We start from the raw sequence: 16199 nt of genomic DNA on the forward strand, positions 1-16199 counted from the left end.
AGGCTGAATGGTAATAGAATGTTGTCACTGTAAATATTGTTGCCATTTCTATGGTGTTTTCACAGCTAAGGAAGAACACAAGGCACCTGTGTTTCTAGAGAAGCTACAGAACACAGGAGTGGCTGATGGATATCCCGTGCGACTGGAGTGCCGAGTCTCTGGGGTGCCATATCCTCAGATATTTTGGAAGAAAGAGAATGAGTCACTTACTTACAACACTGAAAGAGTGAGGTTAGAGCAGTTTAATATTATATAATTAATCTCACTGACAAAGATCAAAGTAAATCATGACTGAAATAACCTTCAGGGGCTATGAGGTTGTAAGAATCCTTAGTGCAAGGTTCACAAAGGGACTAAAGGTGTCTAACTGCCACTTTAGCTTCCTAAATCCCAGAATCAGACCCTCCTGGGATTCACAAAATCCCCACTCAGCTACCCCCAAACCCTGTAGGCACCTAAACTCATTCTATGCTTAAATTTTTGCAGTGAAAGTTCCCTATGTTTCTGCCTCTGAACATGAGCACTGCTGCCCCATGGCAGACATACAAACACTTAAGTCCCAGTGGTTCGCCCATGAGGGGAAGATTCACAAGCCTGTAGGTAAACTCTGAGCCCACTTAGCAAATGAGCTATTTGTGGGGGGACTTACTCAAAATGAGTGGGGGGTAGGAGGAGGATGACCTCTCTTGTAACTTAGGGGTGAGGGTTCTCAACTGGGATGTGGGAGAGCCAATATCCAGTGTGCCTACTCCAATGAATTTAATTATTTATTCACAGTGGGAAGGATTCAACAGCAGAGGCTGAAAAAGCCCCATGTCAGAATAGCCCAATGGTTAGAGCACTCTCCTAGGAGGCAGCAGATCCCAGTTCAAATCCCTTCTCCCCTTCAAGTAGAGGGGGGCCTTGAACCAGATGTTTCCTTCAGGCAAATGCCCTAACCACTGGACTAGAGAGTATGAGGTTGCTCCCCGCCACCCCAACCCAGCATGGGTGCCTAATGCTAAGAGAGGGTTTGCAGTTGAGGATTCAAGCAGCAGGAGGTGCCTATGTCAGTGGCTTTTGTGAATCCCATTCCAAGGTGACTGTTTCCCACATTCATTGTGTAAATGTAAACATATACATCTGGAAACAAAGAATATAGGACAGAGTCCGCCATTCTGTAAGTATCTTAGGAAGCAGTGCCTGAAAAAGATTACTGTTGTGGATAATCAGCTGAACATGAGCTCCCCCTGTGATGCTGTGGCCAACAGGACTAAAGACGATCCTAGGATGCATAAATGGGAATCTCGCATAGGAGTAGAGATGTTATTTACCTCTGTACTTCACACTGGTGTGACCGCTGCTGGATTATCCAGTTTTGCTGTCCACAAAGGCTACTGATAAATTGGAGAGGGTTTTGGAGACAAGCTACAAGGATTAAAAAACATGCCTTATAGTGACATACTCAATGAGCTCAAGCTATTTAGCTTAATAAGGGGAAAGCTAAGGGATGACTTGTGTACAGTCTGTAAGTACTATTGTGGAACAAATATTTAACAATGGCTCATCTATCTAAACAGAAAGGAAATGTTCAATCCAATGGCTGGAAGTTGAAGCTAGACAAATCCAGACTGGAAATACGATGTACATTTTGTCATTAGAACAGTTTACCAAGGGCTGTGGTAAATTCTCCATCCCTGACAATTTTTAAAGCAAGACAGATCTTCCCCAAATAACCCTTAGTCTGTCCTCCTGTATAGCACATAGGCTCTAAATGAGCACACTGGTCCCTTCTGACCTTGGATTCTACAAGGATGTGAATAGGAAACCTAGACACTGAACTCAGGCTTTGTGAACCCCAGTGACCTTTTAGGGGCTGCTTTGTGAATCTAGCCCTGAGTGTTTATTATGTACTCTTAACATGAAGTAATCCTCACAGCAGGCCTGTTAATGGCTTCATCTACAAAAGGGGACTATGAGGCACATGACTTTCTCAAAACTATGAATATCTCTCTCTCATTCCTTAAAGGTCAAATTTGTTAGATTCTTCCCCAAAGTTTCTTTTTTGAAGTTTTGACTTGGAAATGCAATTGAAATTTGAGCTCTAAAGTAGTGTCTTGAATTGTGGACAAGAAAAAGACTGGTTACTGAGATATTAGCCAGATGTTAATTGTGCATCTTGACTTGTTTTAAAAATTAGCAAAAAAAACAAATTTAAAAAAAAACACGACAGACTTAAAAATTAAGCTCAGATTCATTTTCCACTTACTGTGCACATTTCTCTCATTCCTTTAGTGGGAGCTGTATGTTCATTAAGAGGAAATATAACCTACTAGCTGTAAATGTGCTGCTTTAAATTTGGGCTTGTAATGATATGTTTAAACACAATAAACCATGTCCATACTGGCTGTTATGTAATTTAAGTTTTAATAACCTTTTCTTCTCCCCCATTTAGTATGCACCAGGATAACCATGGCTACATTTGCCTGCTTATTCAGGGAGCTACAAAAGAAGATGCTGGTTGGTATACTGTGTCAGCTAAGAATGAGGCTGGGATTGTGTCCTGCACTGCCAGGCTTGATGTTTACAGTAAGTGCCTTCTATTCTGAGATATGCAGTTAAATTAAACCAATCTTCCCAAAAACCAGCAGTTCTAAAAACTTTAGTTTATACCACAAAGGTTTACACTGATCTCTTTCTCTTTTGTTTATAGTTTCTTCACAATAATAATGATCCTCATCAAGACAGCAAATACTCTGTCAAAGTATACTTCACCACCTTTCAAATACTTACACAAACCAAGCATGCTGGTTTCTTTACTTGCTTAGAATACTACATCTAGCTTATTTACACATGCATCCTTATCAGTAACTCTAGAAAGCAGCATGACATTTTCTTTTGGTCCTTCTTACAATGCTCTGCTAGCATCAGCTTTTAACCTTTATTAGTATTACCTAAACACACTTGAGATGGGTGCCAATGGCAGATCCTGTTGTAGTTTACTACTTAGACCAGTACAGTTTCCCTATTGTGAACGGATCTTAAACCAAAATTAGATAATGTTGGACAGCAATCTGACCTGTTCATTGTTTTGAGCAAAATGTTTATTCTTGTTAAGGTCACACAATAATGGGGTGGTGATGGTGTAACTTGTTACAAAGCAGCAGCTCTGAACAGGACTCTGCTTAGCTTTGTCACACCACATCGCAGAGGGGGACAAGGATAATCTGATTTGTTCCATAGGGCACCCACTAGTAATTCCATTGAAGATTAATTACATTAGTGGGAGATTAGAATCTGGCCTGGTATTTTCACCCCAGTGGGGAGGACTGTCTTGCAGTGTTCTGCAGTAACTTTTCTGGACTTCTTGGGAGCAGCAATGGCAAATTTTGTACTTGGCCAGGGCGAATGGAGTCACAATGTACATCTTTCAGAAGTAAGGGTGGGAGGTGGTTGAGAAGGCTTAGCTGGTGGGTTACACAGCAAAATAGTGGAGGCAAACAATGTATAGTCTTTTCTTGTGCAGTAAGGACATGACAAAGTGAGAGCAGTAGAGAAAACAGGGTTGGCTGTTATGTAAATCAGTTCATAAAGTAAAAAATCTAGAGTTGCTAATTCCCTGCCATTCAAGTGAAAAAATGTATCGGGAGTTTATAAAGAACTGAACAGTACAGGAGTGTGCCTATAGTACTTCTGTTATCTGAGTTAAGAAGGGTGAACCTAATTTGTTTTTTTTTCCAAATCTGTAGCTCAGTGGCAACAACAACCTCAAACCACCAAGCCAAAGAAGGTGCGTCCCTCAGCCAGTCGATATGCAGCACTTTCTGACCAAGGACTAGACATCAAGGCAGCATTCCAGCCTGAAGCAAACCCAGTTCATCTGACATTGCAGTCTGGCTTGGTAGAGAGCGATGACCTGTAGACCTGAGCTGCCAGATCCATCATTTTCTTTCAAAGCAGAAACACTGAAAGCCATTGCCTTGACCAATGATTCTTCTATGTCACTTTATGTAAAGCCAGACACCTTCAAGTACAAAAATCCCCACCTTAACCATATATTTCTTATTCCTACCAAATTAGGATAGATAGCTGATTAATAGAAATATTCACATTGCACAGAAAACCACATTCACTTTTCAGTTCCTTATGCCTATATTGCTAGAATTCTTATGAATAACCTTTTTCATAAAGGCCAAAATACTGAACTGAACCAGATTTTTCAGAAGTAAACAGTACAGTATTTATCACTGAGTTCCTTCCTAAGCAAGATGTAGATGCTACATGGTATTAATGGTGAGAGAAGTTTCATTTAAGGCTATTAGACCATAAAGGAAATTAACATGTATGGTTATCTTTTTACAATTCAAAATGGCAATGCAGCGTGATAGCTACAGAGAACAAGTGCAATAGTGTAAGAATAAAACAGGAAGTGAGAAGGAAAAACAAACGAATACCTTGTCTCTACAATGAGAAAGGAAATACATGCCTTAAAATGTTAGAACTGCCAATACTATATAGCAAGGCTGACACCTTTGTTCTTAAAAAAATTCTTATTTTTTTTCTTTTTTTGGTCAGCGAGGATGCTTATTTAAACCATACTACAAGGCTAATTTAAGCAAAAATAATGAGAGCTGAGGCATAATACACTACTACAGACTATAAATCCTAGCACCCAAGTAAGGGATACTTTTGGGAAAGAGAAAAATGCCAACAGTATAGTTTTACTACATACAGTTAGCAAAAAGGGGGAAAACTATAGATGTTTTTAGTGTGTTTTTTTTTTTTAAAACAGATCCTGAAAACTAACAGAACACTGCCATTCACACATTTGAAATTCCCAGATCAGCAGAAAGCTATGGAGTTTATGTAGTGGACATTTATGATTGTGTAGAGCTTGTGAATATGTATGAGGATTTTAGGAATGTAGAGCAAGTGGAAAAAATGGACTGAGTCTGCAATTGGAGTTTAAATGAAAAGCACATATCATAGGGGGTAGGCTAGTAGAATGAAGGTGGAGAAAAACAGATGTGCCATTATATTATTTTCTTAAGACAACATGTGTAGGTGGTGAATGATAAATATTTGTTTTCTTCCCTAGTGTATGATAACAGACTAACCATGCTGTGGCTAGGGACTGCGTGCAGTTGGTGAAGACTTTAGAATAGAGGCTACTTTCAGAATGCAAAGCAATTCCACATCAAACTGGACTCTACTGTACTAGGCAGTTTTAAGACTGAACCAATTAGTTTAGTTGAGAGGGCAGAAGAATTTTAATTGGGCCTAATGGGGAAAAAATTGAGGTATTGATGGTACGAGAGTCTTTGATATAAAAGGAACATGCTGTATTCCTTACATGAAGCACATACGGTTATCGTTCGTTATTTATAATAAAAAGTGTTGAAATCTATCTCAGCTCAGTTATTCAAGTCCATTATTAGTTTATTGTTTGTGTACTACCATATATTTTGCATTACTGCTATACATATATTGTTTCATACCTCTTTGTAAGTATACAAACCAAGTTTTTTTTAGTGACTAAACTTTAGCACAGAAGATAGTACTATTCTATGCAGATTGGTGCAGGTTATGACCACAGTTACAGGCACTACTTATCTAAATTAATATCATACAGTCTGTCATATAGAAATATCCTACCTATATTTTAGAGTAAAGTATGTCTTATTTGCCACGTTTTTCTTGACTGCTAATTTACTATTTGTTTAGCTTAACTAGCATTATTTTGACACCTTTTATTTGTATTTATAAAAAAGTACTATCATTACTTTGGATTGTTGTGCTGACATAATGTGGGTTTAGCATCAATAAATATTACACAAATAGAAAATTGTCATTTTCTGGGCAAAAGTAGTCATAGCTATTTCTATAAAGGTATCCAAATACAGAATTTGGAAATTTAACACAAGACCGACAAGATTAGGGTTGTGAGCTGGAAATAAAGAGATTTTTGAAGTTTCTAAGAAGGGTCAGATTTGGTTTAGGGAATCTCCTTCGCTGATTTAAACCTGGGGGATGGGGGAAGGACCCTTTTAGCACGGTGTAATAGTTTAGTTTTAAAAATGTTTCATATTCAATGTGTATCTCCATTCATCCTGCACACATTGTTGCATTTGAACTGTCTAATACCCAAACCATGGTACTTACCCAGTAGAAGAGAGACTGTAATTGTGTTATAGAGGCCATCTTGTGATTAAGATCAGTTCTTGATTATGTTTCTATTTAAAAAAAAACAACTATTTAGTAGGTACACAGAATTGTTTGGCAAACGGCCACATTTTCTAACACGTTATTTAGCTGCCTTGAAGTACCATTATCCTAGTGTAAGAACAGACTTTACCCAAAGAAAGACAGTCCTCACTCTAAATTGCAAAACACTAAATCCAAGAAGGAAAAAAATGTTGTACTCCATATGTTGCAAGTTTGCCCTCCATATAGAGAATCAAATTGTTCAGTAAAAGTCTAATTTACTATTTGGTTTATATTTAGGAACAGTTCCATACAATTAACCCTACAGCAACTCACTCAGCAAAACAGAGTCCTGACACAAGTGATAGTAATGCCATTGATACCAATGGTGTTGCCCCTGCTTACTTACTACAGCAGTATTTGGCACAGTAAATTAAATCTGATGGGGCTTTTGAGAACCAGAGTACTTGTTTTATAAAACAGCTTGTCCCTCTAATTTGCTGTTGGTGTGTTAAAAGTAGCTCCCATCAAATAGTTTATGTAAACATTTTGCTTCACAGACAAAATGTCTCTCCTTGACTTTCTTTATACATACCCATGCACAAATCAGGGATGTAAATATTGTTTAAAAAGTTAACCGGTTAACCAAGGTCGCAGCCAGGGCTGGGGCCCCTCCAGCCGGCCAGCACAAGGCAGCCCGGGGGCCCCTCCAGCCAGGCGACGGGGTTAACGGTTAAGGTCAGTTAACCTTTTACATCCCTAGTACAAATAGTAAAATCAGGTCTTTAACTAAAAAGTAAGGCTGTTTACAGCACAGCCAAGTTTTTAATTACTATTTTTAAACATTGAGGATGTTGTGGGTTTACCAGTGCAGAAAAATAAATCAGTGTAGCATAAGCAGGGAGAGACATATGTGCTTGCCAAAAGGCTACAAACCTATGTGAAATTCACTGAGTCATCAAGGTCATTTTATGGAGGGAAATTTAAATTTCCCAGCCAACTACACCCAACTGAGGCTACCCACTGACACACACTGTATAATTGATAATGTAACTAGTTACTTTAGACCAAAGAGTTCTCCACTATCTCAAAGTCCTCTGCAATTATATTTTGTTAGAAACCCTCTCTATTCAAGCATATTTACAAAACAATTCAAGACTACTTCATAAGGTGGCTGCATCTAAAGTTTCAAAGAGCTATTGGGGTGAGGAAGAAGCCTCCCATTAACACCAATAGAAATGAGGTGGCTGAATCCACCCATTTTACATAGACTTAAAAAAAAAAAAATCTGAGAACACATTCTATGGACCACATGTTAATACATTGTGTCTTGCAGACCAGCTACCTTCACTTTCTTGATTACAAAAACTTGGTGGCATCTACAGCAGTTACTTACATAATCTATATAGGAGTTTTACCTACTTTTAATAGCTGGATACAAACATCCAGCACTTTGTGATGTTTCACAGCTATTTGGATCAAAGGCAAATGGAACCAAATTGCACAATTTGGGAACACCCGACTTTGAAAAGTTTAACTTTTTCAGATACATTACCTTTTAAACATTTTTCTGCAATTTGTATGGTAATGAACAACTCAATTTTTTAAAAACACATCTTATCTCTGCCTCCAGCACAGGTAAATAGCCTTTATGCCCAGTACTTCGTGGGGGCTTAAACTTTCCCCTGACTCAATAGAGCAGCAGTTCTCAAACTTTTGTACTGGTGATCCCTTTCACATAGAAAGCCTCTGAGTGCGACCCCCCCTTAAAACACATTTTAATATATTTAACGCCATTATAAATGCTGGAGGCTGACAGCTTGCTACCCTCCATGTAATAACCTTGTGACCCCCCGTTTGAGAAGAGGATCTGCTCCACTGTTATCAGTGCAGCCTCCAAGTCATAATAGGCTATGCTGCTTCTATGTGCATGCCTCACCTAGGGAGGGGAGTGAATCATCTAATCCAACTAGATTAATCATCCAGCATTTTCCCCCCTCTATCAATTCCCACCCTTTATGGTGCAGATAGAGTTCTGCATGCTGCAGTTGAGAGCACCTGCACCAACTCCCCAGGCTCACTACTTATTGATCATTCTGCACCTGTGATAAACCGGATTTGCCCACATTAATCTAGTTCTCAAATGGCAACAAACATTTCCCCTCCGCACCCTTCTGCTGTTTATCATGTGACTTAAATAGTCATGGTTCAATACAAAGAAGAGGATATACTCCTGGAACCCAAGGAGTTCACAATCTATATCATACAGTATGCCCATTCTTTGGGTCTGTAAGCTGGAATTTGGGTAAGGCAAGCATTACTTAAAGGTTAGGTGCAAAGACAAAATGAACTGATTAAATCCTATACTGCACTATGTTCCTACTAAAAGATCTGGGGTTTAAAATAAGGCTCAAGTGCACTCCTAGGGAGAAAGTCCAGACTAAGAAGCATCAATACCTGCAGGGAAATGACCTCATAAATGCATAAAGAAGAGCTGAGACTAACTTGGATGCAGTGACTCTAAAGTGACTGCAGTGCCATATATAAAACACTGGTGAAGGGTCAGACTCTACTACTGACCGCACCTTCTACTTCTGTAATAGTACAACTAAGCCAGAAACATCTCCACAGCACAAGTGATGGGGAAAAAGAATAGTAGATGGCCACTGCTCAGACTGATTAGATCAATTATAGCAGAAGCTATAAAATCTCATCACACAGAACGGGCTAGATTTTGCCAGACTCCATTTTTTAACCATTTAGCTAAATATGCTGTTAAAACTGTTTGGGTCAAATTTTGACCTAAAGTTAGCAAAGAACAACTTTCCCAAAGTACAGCTAAAAGGGGGAATGGTATTCCCTCATTTCCATTATGCAATCGCTCAATTTAAAGCCCTCTGCCATTGTTCTAAATACTATCCACAGTGGTTTGAAACAGAACTATACTTGTCAACTCTTTTCCACTTTTGAACTCTAAGATATCCCTTCCCACGTGATAGACAGCATATTTGCTTATTCTTTGCAAATTTTAAGAGACTATTTAAATATCTAAAATTACAGGTTTTTATCTGCAGTACTTTCCTTAGTTCCCAACGAAGGATTATCATTTTGTATGAAAAAGACTGGAAGAAACACAACATTGTAATATTTCACCACTGCCCTCTATGACTTCCTAATTGATACATTTCTTCTCCCACAAGTCTTTAGAATTCAGCACTTTCCTACACAAACCACTAAGTGAATTTGAGAGATTACAGATAAAGCAACTTCCATTAATTCTGAATTTACCTTGCCTATTCAGCCTCGTCAGCTATTAATTCACATATTTCAGTCTGACCAAAAATAGTTTATTTCCCTTAGTAGGTGGAACCCCTGCAATGACTTTCACAAAAATGTCAGTAATATTTTCATTGGTGTAACCCATCTAATAACCAATAGCAAATTCTATACAGAGCATAAATGGTAATCACAATAGTGTATACCACAAGAGCAATTCCCTTATGAAGCGGAGAATGAAAGATTTAAGAAGAAACTAAGTTTGTCTCTCTCCAATGTTCCACCCAAAATAATCAGTTATATGGCTTGTATACTATGTGGATTTCTAACTATAAAAGTACATATGTAATATTACACTATTCTCTGCTGTCAGTTCCCTCAGAAGTAATGTACAGTACATAAACATTTAAGGAAAGCCTGATGGACAAAAGTAGAGTTGTCTTAGTGAAAAAACTGTTACCTCTTGTAACTGTTGTTCTTCGAGATGTGTTACTCCTGTCCATTCCAATAGCTGTGTGCACGCACCGCGTGCACGATCGCCGGAAAGCTTTTCCCTAGCAGGTCCCATCGGGTCAGCTATGGAGACCCTTAGAGTGGTACCTTTATGGCAGTGTATATAGGTCCCTGCTGACCCGCTGAATGCTCAGTTCCTTCTTGCCAGAGTACTCCGACAGTGGGGAGGCGGGCAGGATTTGGAATGGACATGAGCAACACATCTCTAAGAACAACAGTTACGAGAGGCAAGTAACCGTTTTTTCCTTCTTCGAGTGATTGCTCATGTGCATTCCAATAGGTGACTTCCAAGCAGTTACCCCGGGGGACGAGTCAGAGTTCACCTAATTGCCAAATGTAGGACTGCCTTACCAAACTCAGCATCATGGCGTAACGATGGGTAATGAAGGTGTGAACTGAAGACCAGGTTGCCACCTTGCAGATGTCCTAGATAGGGACCTGCGCCAGGAATGCTGCGGATGCCGCCTGCACTCTGGAGGGCTGGAACTTTAGCCAGGCCATAGCAAGTCCTGATGCAGGACGTGATCCATGACAAGATTCGCTGTGATGAGATTGGGAGTCCCCTCATTCTTCAGTTATAGCAATAAAGAGCTGCAGTGACTTACGAAACGGCTTTGTGCATTCAACGTAAAATGCTAAGGCACGTCTAACATCCAAGGAATGGGACATGTGCTCCCCGTTAGTGGCATGGGGTTTAGGAAAGAACACAGGTAAAAATATATCCAGGTTCACATGAAACTGGGAGATAACCTTAAGCAGGAACGCAGGGTGGGGGCGTAGCTGCACCTTGTCTTTATAAAATACCGTATAAGGCAGTTTGGAGGTCAGTGCTCGGAGTTTGGCTACCCTTCTAGCGGAGGCTATAGCCACCAGAAAAGCCACCTTCCAGGAAAGGTAGGACAGAGGGCATGTAACCATGGGCTTAAAGGCCCCCCATGAGTGAGGACAGGACCAGGTTGACGTCCCAGGGGGGGAACGGGCCAACGTACTGGAGGATAAAGTCTGTCCAGGCCCTTAAGAAACCTGCTCACCATGGGATTACTGAACACTGAACCCCCACCCCACCCCTCCATTCCCAGGTGAAAGGCCGAAATAGCCGCAAGGTTTACCCTCAGGGATGATGTTGCTAACCCTTGGTGCTTGAGATATAAAAGACAGTCCAAAATAAAAGGAATTGGGGCTGATTATGGCTCAGTTCCCCTTTGTCGAGGCCAAATGGAGAAACGCTTCCACTTAGCCAAGTACATGGCTCGAGTGGAGGATTTCGTACTTCCTAACAGGACCTCCTTCACTGAGTGCGAGCACTGAAGCTCAAGAGGATTTAGCCATGGAGCTTTCATGCCATGAGGTGGAGGGACTCCAGACTGAGGTGCTGTAAATGGCCGTGGTCCTGTGTGATTAGGGTTGGACAGAGAGGGAGCGCTACTGGTCTGTCCACTGAGAGGTTCAGGAACATGGTGAACCAGTGCTGGCGAGGCCACGCTGGCGCTATGAGGATCAAAGAAGCTCTCTCCTGATAAGGGGAGGTGGGAATGGTGGGAATGTGTACAGCAGGTGACCTGTCCATGACAAGTGAAAGGCGTCTGTGGTAGAGGCTGGGCTGTGGTTCAGGAAGGAGCAGAATCTCTGGCACTTCCTGTTGCTCTGTGTCGCGAACAGGTCCATGTGGGGAGAGATCCACCTCTGGAAAATCAAGTGAGTGATGTCCGGTCTGAGGGACCACTCACGTCCACGGAACGAGCAACTGAGGCAGTCGGCCAGCTCATTCTGTGCCCCCGGAAGGTGCAACGCCTGCAGGTGAATGGAGTGGGCGATACAAAAGTCCCACACTGTGAGGGCTTCCCGACAGAGGGGAGAGGAGCAACCACCACCCTGTTTGTTTATATAGAACATCGCTGCAGTATTGTCCATGCGCACTGATACACACATGCCCTGAAGCCGGGCCTGGAACGCTTGGCATGCCAGGCAAACCACCCTCAGTTCTCTCACGTTGGCTGGGATTAACTCCTGGAACTTAGCCAACGAGCTCCAGGCATTAAAAGCGTATCGGCTAAGTACTGCCTGCTGATTCGCTATCCGAAGCTGGAGCCCACCAGTCGAATAGACTTTACGGCCAAAGAGATCCAGTTTCTTGGCGTCATGTGACTTAGGTGCAGGACCCAGTTGTCCTTGTCACTCTTTGTGGTTTGCCGCATCAGCCACCAACGTCCCCGGTTGGGGCTGGGTAAAAAGGTGCTCATAGCCCTTTTGCAGCACAAAGTAGCATCTCTCGACTCCTTTATCCACTGGTGGTATAGAGGCCGGGGTTTGCCAGAGCACCTTCGTGGTGTTCTGAATTATCCTTATGAGGGGCAAGGCCAGTCTAGAAGGGCCCTAGGGAGTGAGCATGTCTACCATCGGATCTGAATCCTCCATAACCTCCTTTGCCTGACAGTTGAAGTTAACTGCCACCCTCCTAAGCAGGTCCTGGTGGTCTTTGCTGTCCATTGGTGGTAGAGTGGTGGAGGTGCCTGCCACCGCCTCGTCCAATGAGGAGGAGGAAGAGGTTGCCGGGACAGGGTCTTCCTGCCCCTTGGGTTCTCTAGAGGTCGGGCCAAGTACCTCGGAGCTGCCTGCAACCGGAGGATCAGGTGCCACCAACGCTGGTGGAGGAGGGGCTGTGATTCTCTGTCACTGCTCAACAGCCACGTCCCGTACAGGGTCCTCAGGGACCCTAAGGATGTAGCGTGCCATCAACGTCGTGGATGGAGGGTCATGGGGGGCTGAAACAACCGATGCCAGCCTAGATCCCTGATCTTGAGATTGGTGGTAGGCCCAAAGGGTCCAAAAAGGCCATTGCACTGGGCCCTGCCACTAGGGTGGCCAAGTGATGGCTGGTGCTGGTTGTTCCACTGGCATACAGTGCCAGGATCGGTGCCGGGACCGGGATTGATTGTGGCTGTGTCAGGACACAGATGATTCTATGTCTGACTCTGACGAGTACTCTGTACCCGACCACAGGGGAGTGGAACCAGAGAGCGATGCCGGGGAGACAGAGATTGGCGCCGTAATATCATGGGCTTCCCTCAATGATGAATCAATGGCGGTGCCGCCATCGGTGCCGTGACAGGTGTCGGAGTCGTCCAGGGTGCCGGGCACGCTGCCGCAGTCAATGCCGTCGCTGGTGCTACTGGCATTGCCTGAGTTTGCAAAGCCAGGCTCCACACCTGCGGGGCCAGGTACTGCAACCTCATGGCAATGAGGTCTCGAGATGCCTCATACGTGTCCAGAGTAGAGGGGAGGTCAAGCTCATCCTCCAAATCGTCCCGGGTAGTAGAGTCCATTCTCGCTGGACTCAACAGCTCTGCAACTGGGGTCGGAGTCAATGGCGTTGGTTCTTGGAGACCAGACAGAGGGTGTCCCGCCAAAGGACGCACCCCACTGGAATCTCTCCTCGGCTTCCTGACAGGGAAACATCCTGTCTGGTTTCTTTTTCTTATGTGGCACCAGGGACTGTGAACAGTGCCGCCGCGTGGCACTGGCCTTGCAGGCCAGGGATCAGTGCCGGTGTTCCCTGGCGGAGTCCTTCTGAGGCCGGTGCGCTGTGCACCGAGGATGCCAGTGTCGGCTCTGGCTGTGGCTGAAGGGCCGACTCCATCAGGAGGAGCTTCAGGCGATAGTCACACTCCCCCTTAGTCCTAGGTCTGAAGCTCCTGCAAATAGGGCACTTATCTGTCTGATGGCCCTCGCCGAGGCACTTGAGACAGGAGGTGTGCTGATCGCTTGTTGGCATAGGTTTTGCACACCTCTCGCACGCCTTATACCCCTGCGACAGAGGCATGCCCCGGTGCCGGGGAGTGAAGAGTGGGGGGAAACTCCCTGAAGTAAGCTAAACTAATCTACACTATTAACTAACTAACAACTATTGAACTATTTACACAGAAAAACTAGGGAACCACTAGGTAAGGCACTTGCAGAAACAAGAGACTGAGCTGTTCCAACGACTGTCATGGGTGGTAAGAAGGAACTGAGCAGGCGGCAGGTCGGCAGGGACATATATACACCGCCATAAAGGCACCACTCTAGGGGTCTCTACAGCCGACCCGACGCTAGGGAATATCTTTCCGGTGATTGTGCACACAGCGCGTGCACACACCTATTGGAATGGACATGAGCAACACATCTCGAAGAACAACAGTTATAAGAGGTAAGTAACAGTTTTTTCACTAAGAGAACTCTATTTTTGTCCATCACGCTTTCCTTAAATGTTTATGTACTGTACGCACACACACCTACTGGAATGCACGTGAGCAATCACGCAGAGAAGAATCTTCAGATACATCCTGAGGGACCTGGAACACCAGTAATTTTGTCTCAGCACATACAATCACCAAAACTGATTTTTAAAATTCTAAAATAATTTCAAGGGCTACAAGCCCACTTAATGACAACCTGGTAGGTGTATGATTTGACCATTTTTTTGATCAAATACTACCAAAGTAAAATTTTCTTGCATGTGAAAGTACCTGTAGCAAATTCTCAATGTAATTTGACTTTCAGTTATTTATGCAACATTTTCTAAAAAGCACACCTGAGACTTTCTTGGAGGAACTCTATATACCATAGAAAGAACAATTAATTACCTTACTGTAACTGTGATTCTTTAAGATGTTTTGTCTATGTGGATCTCACTTATGGTACACATGTACCCAACATCAGAATCTTTTCACTAGCAGCACCTGTTTCAATCATGTCTACACATCATGCATCCCCTTCCCACCCAAGGGCATATAGGACAGAGGCCCCAACCATCTCTCAACTCCCTTGCTAATTCAGAGTCCCAGTAAGAATGGGAGGTGGGTTAAGGGATCTACACAGACAAGATCTCTCTACGAATCATAGTTGCTGTAAAGTAATGAGATTTTTTTTTCTTAATTTTTTCCTATTAGCATCTTCTCTCCTCATTCATGACTAATGGTTAAATACCTCCCCTTCTGGAATGCAGAGGCAATCCAATGTTGCTAGAGGCTCCAGATTTAACCCCTGCCCTTCAGCTCAGGCCACCAGAAGAAATGCTCCAGCAACCAATTATTAGCCTTAAGGCAACTTGATCTAATGCATTAAAAACTTTAACTCAATTATATCTACATGTCCCTTTAGAGAAAAATTTCAATTTATATTCTGGTCATTTACCAAACTACCAGGGTGGGTTGAATGAGGCGAGATGGTGCTAAAAGAAAAATCAGGTAAATTTCTCATTCTGTTGCACAGCTTTTCTCATTCATCACCACCAATGGGAAGTAGTAAACAGTGAATCACAGAAGTAAGAGAGGGAGGGAGGGAAAGGATAAGCAGACTTCTAATTAATACAGTAGAACAGAATGGAAAGGAAGTTCCCCTCATAAAAAGCAAGATCTTAGCAAAATAAGGAATTATATGGGAACCAACCCAGCAGCTCCCTCCTACCAACAGATACTTCTACAAAGGAGAGGAAGCCTACTTTGCAAATCTTGCACAGATGACATGCATAAACTTTCCCCCCTATGCACCTAGGAACTTCTGTGAATGTTTTCCCAGATGCCCAGCATGCCAACTGGTACAACATTTTAATGTCTTGCCTACAGCTACATTGAGGCCCCAAAGCTTTGGCATTGAGAGAGTATGAAATGAATAGGATACAAATAGCATAGTACTCCATATGCTTGAGAAACATCTTCAGATCACTAGCAATGCCCATTTATAGCACAACCTTCCAAAATAATTGCAATGGTTCAAGCTACATTATGGGAGAACTATTTCCCAGGAATTGTGGAAAGAAGAACTTTACTTAAACGGAGAGGTTTCTGGAGCTGTAAGAATAACATTTTCTTTCACAAGTGTGCAGCACAAGCAGCAGTGTGGTTCTTGCATAAATATAGGATCTAATTCCAAAACCAGAGGTAATGGTGAAAGTAAAGGCCTACTGCAGGCACCTCCCTGCCTATTGATTGATTGCAAAGCTGTTGTCTAGTAGGGACCGTAGTTCAGATCTTCTCTTGAGCAGCAGAAAGGATCTAGAAGCTATTCAGATCACCCAGAGTTACGGAACCTTGATATGTAGCCAGGACTCTTTCTGTGACCATGTGCCTTGGATCTGTAGGTGGTTTAGATGGGCCACCCAGAGGAAGCATCTATACTCAGCGCATCACCATGGGAAGAGAGATGCAGAACAGTACCCCTGCTTTGCAGGCCATTTGGAAACTTAGGCA

General features: G+C 42.8%; 2 protein-coding genes across 10 annotated transcripts in view; one reads left to right on the forward strand and one right to left on the reverse strand.

Moving 5' to 3' along the window:
• PALLD (palladin, cytoskeletal associated protein) overlaps nt 1-4556 on the forward strand; it is a 338505-nt gene extending 333949 nt beyond the window's left edge. For 4 of the 7 annotated variants that reach the window (XM_034770761.1, XM_034770760.1, XM_034770763.1 and 1 more), the window contains 3 exons: nt 66-231; nt 2435-2568; nt 3729-4556. In XM_034770761.1, the coding sequence (XP_034626652.1) occupies nt 66-231; nt 2435-2568; nt 3729-3901 (473 nt within the window). In that variant the 3' untranslated portion in view covers nt 3902-4556. Of the gene's footprint in view, nt 1-65; nt 232-2434; nt 2569-2692; nt 2744-3728 lie in introns of all 7 variants that reach the window. The other 3 variants (XM_034770767.1, XM_034770766.1, XM_034770764.1) reach the window with 2 other exon arrangements.
• The window catches only part of CBR4 (carbonyl reductase 4), a 93150-nt gene that overhangs the window by 50263 nt on the left and 26688 nt on the right, over nt 1-16199 (reverse strand). Inside the window, exons 7-8 of one of the 3 annotated variants that reach the window (XR_004645769.1) lie at nt 6142-6212; nt 1314-1407 (exon numbers count right to left, since the gene is read on the reverse strand). The gene's annotated coding sequence lies outside the window, so the exon portion shown is untranslated. Of the gene's footprint in view, nt 1-224; nt 1408-6141; nt 6213-16199 lie in introns of those variants that run through there. The other 2 variants (XR_004645768.1, XR_004645767.1) reach the window with 2 other exon arrangements.

The sequence above is a fragment of the Trachemys scripta genome, chromosome 5 (genome assembly GCF_013100865.1).
Source record: "Trachemys scripta elegans isolate TJP31775 chromosome 5, CAS_Tse_1.0, whole genome shotgun sequence".
Taxonomy (NCBI): Eukaryota; Metazoa; Chordata; order Testudines; family Emydidae; genus Trachemys; species Trachemys scripta.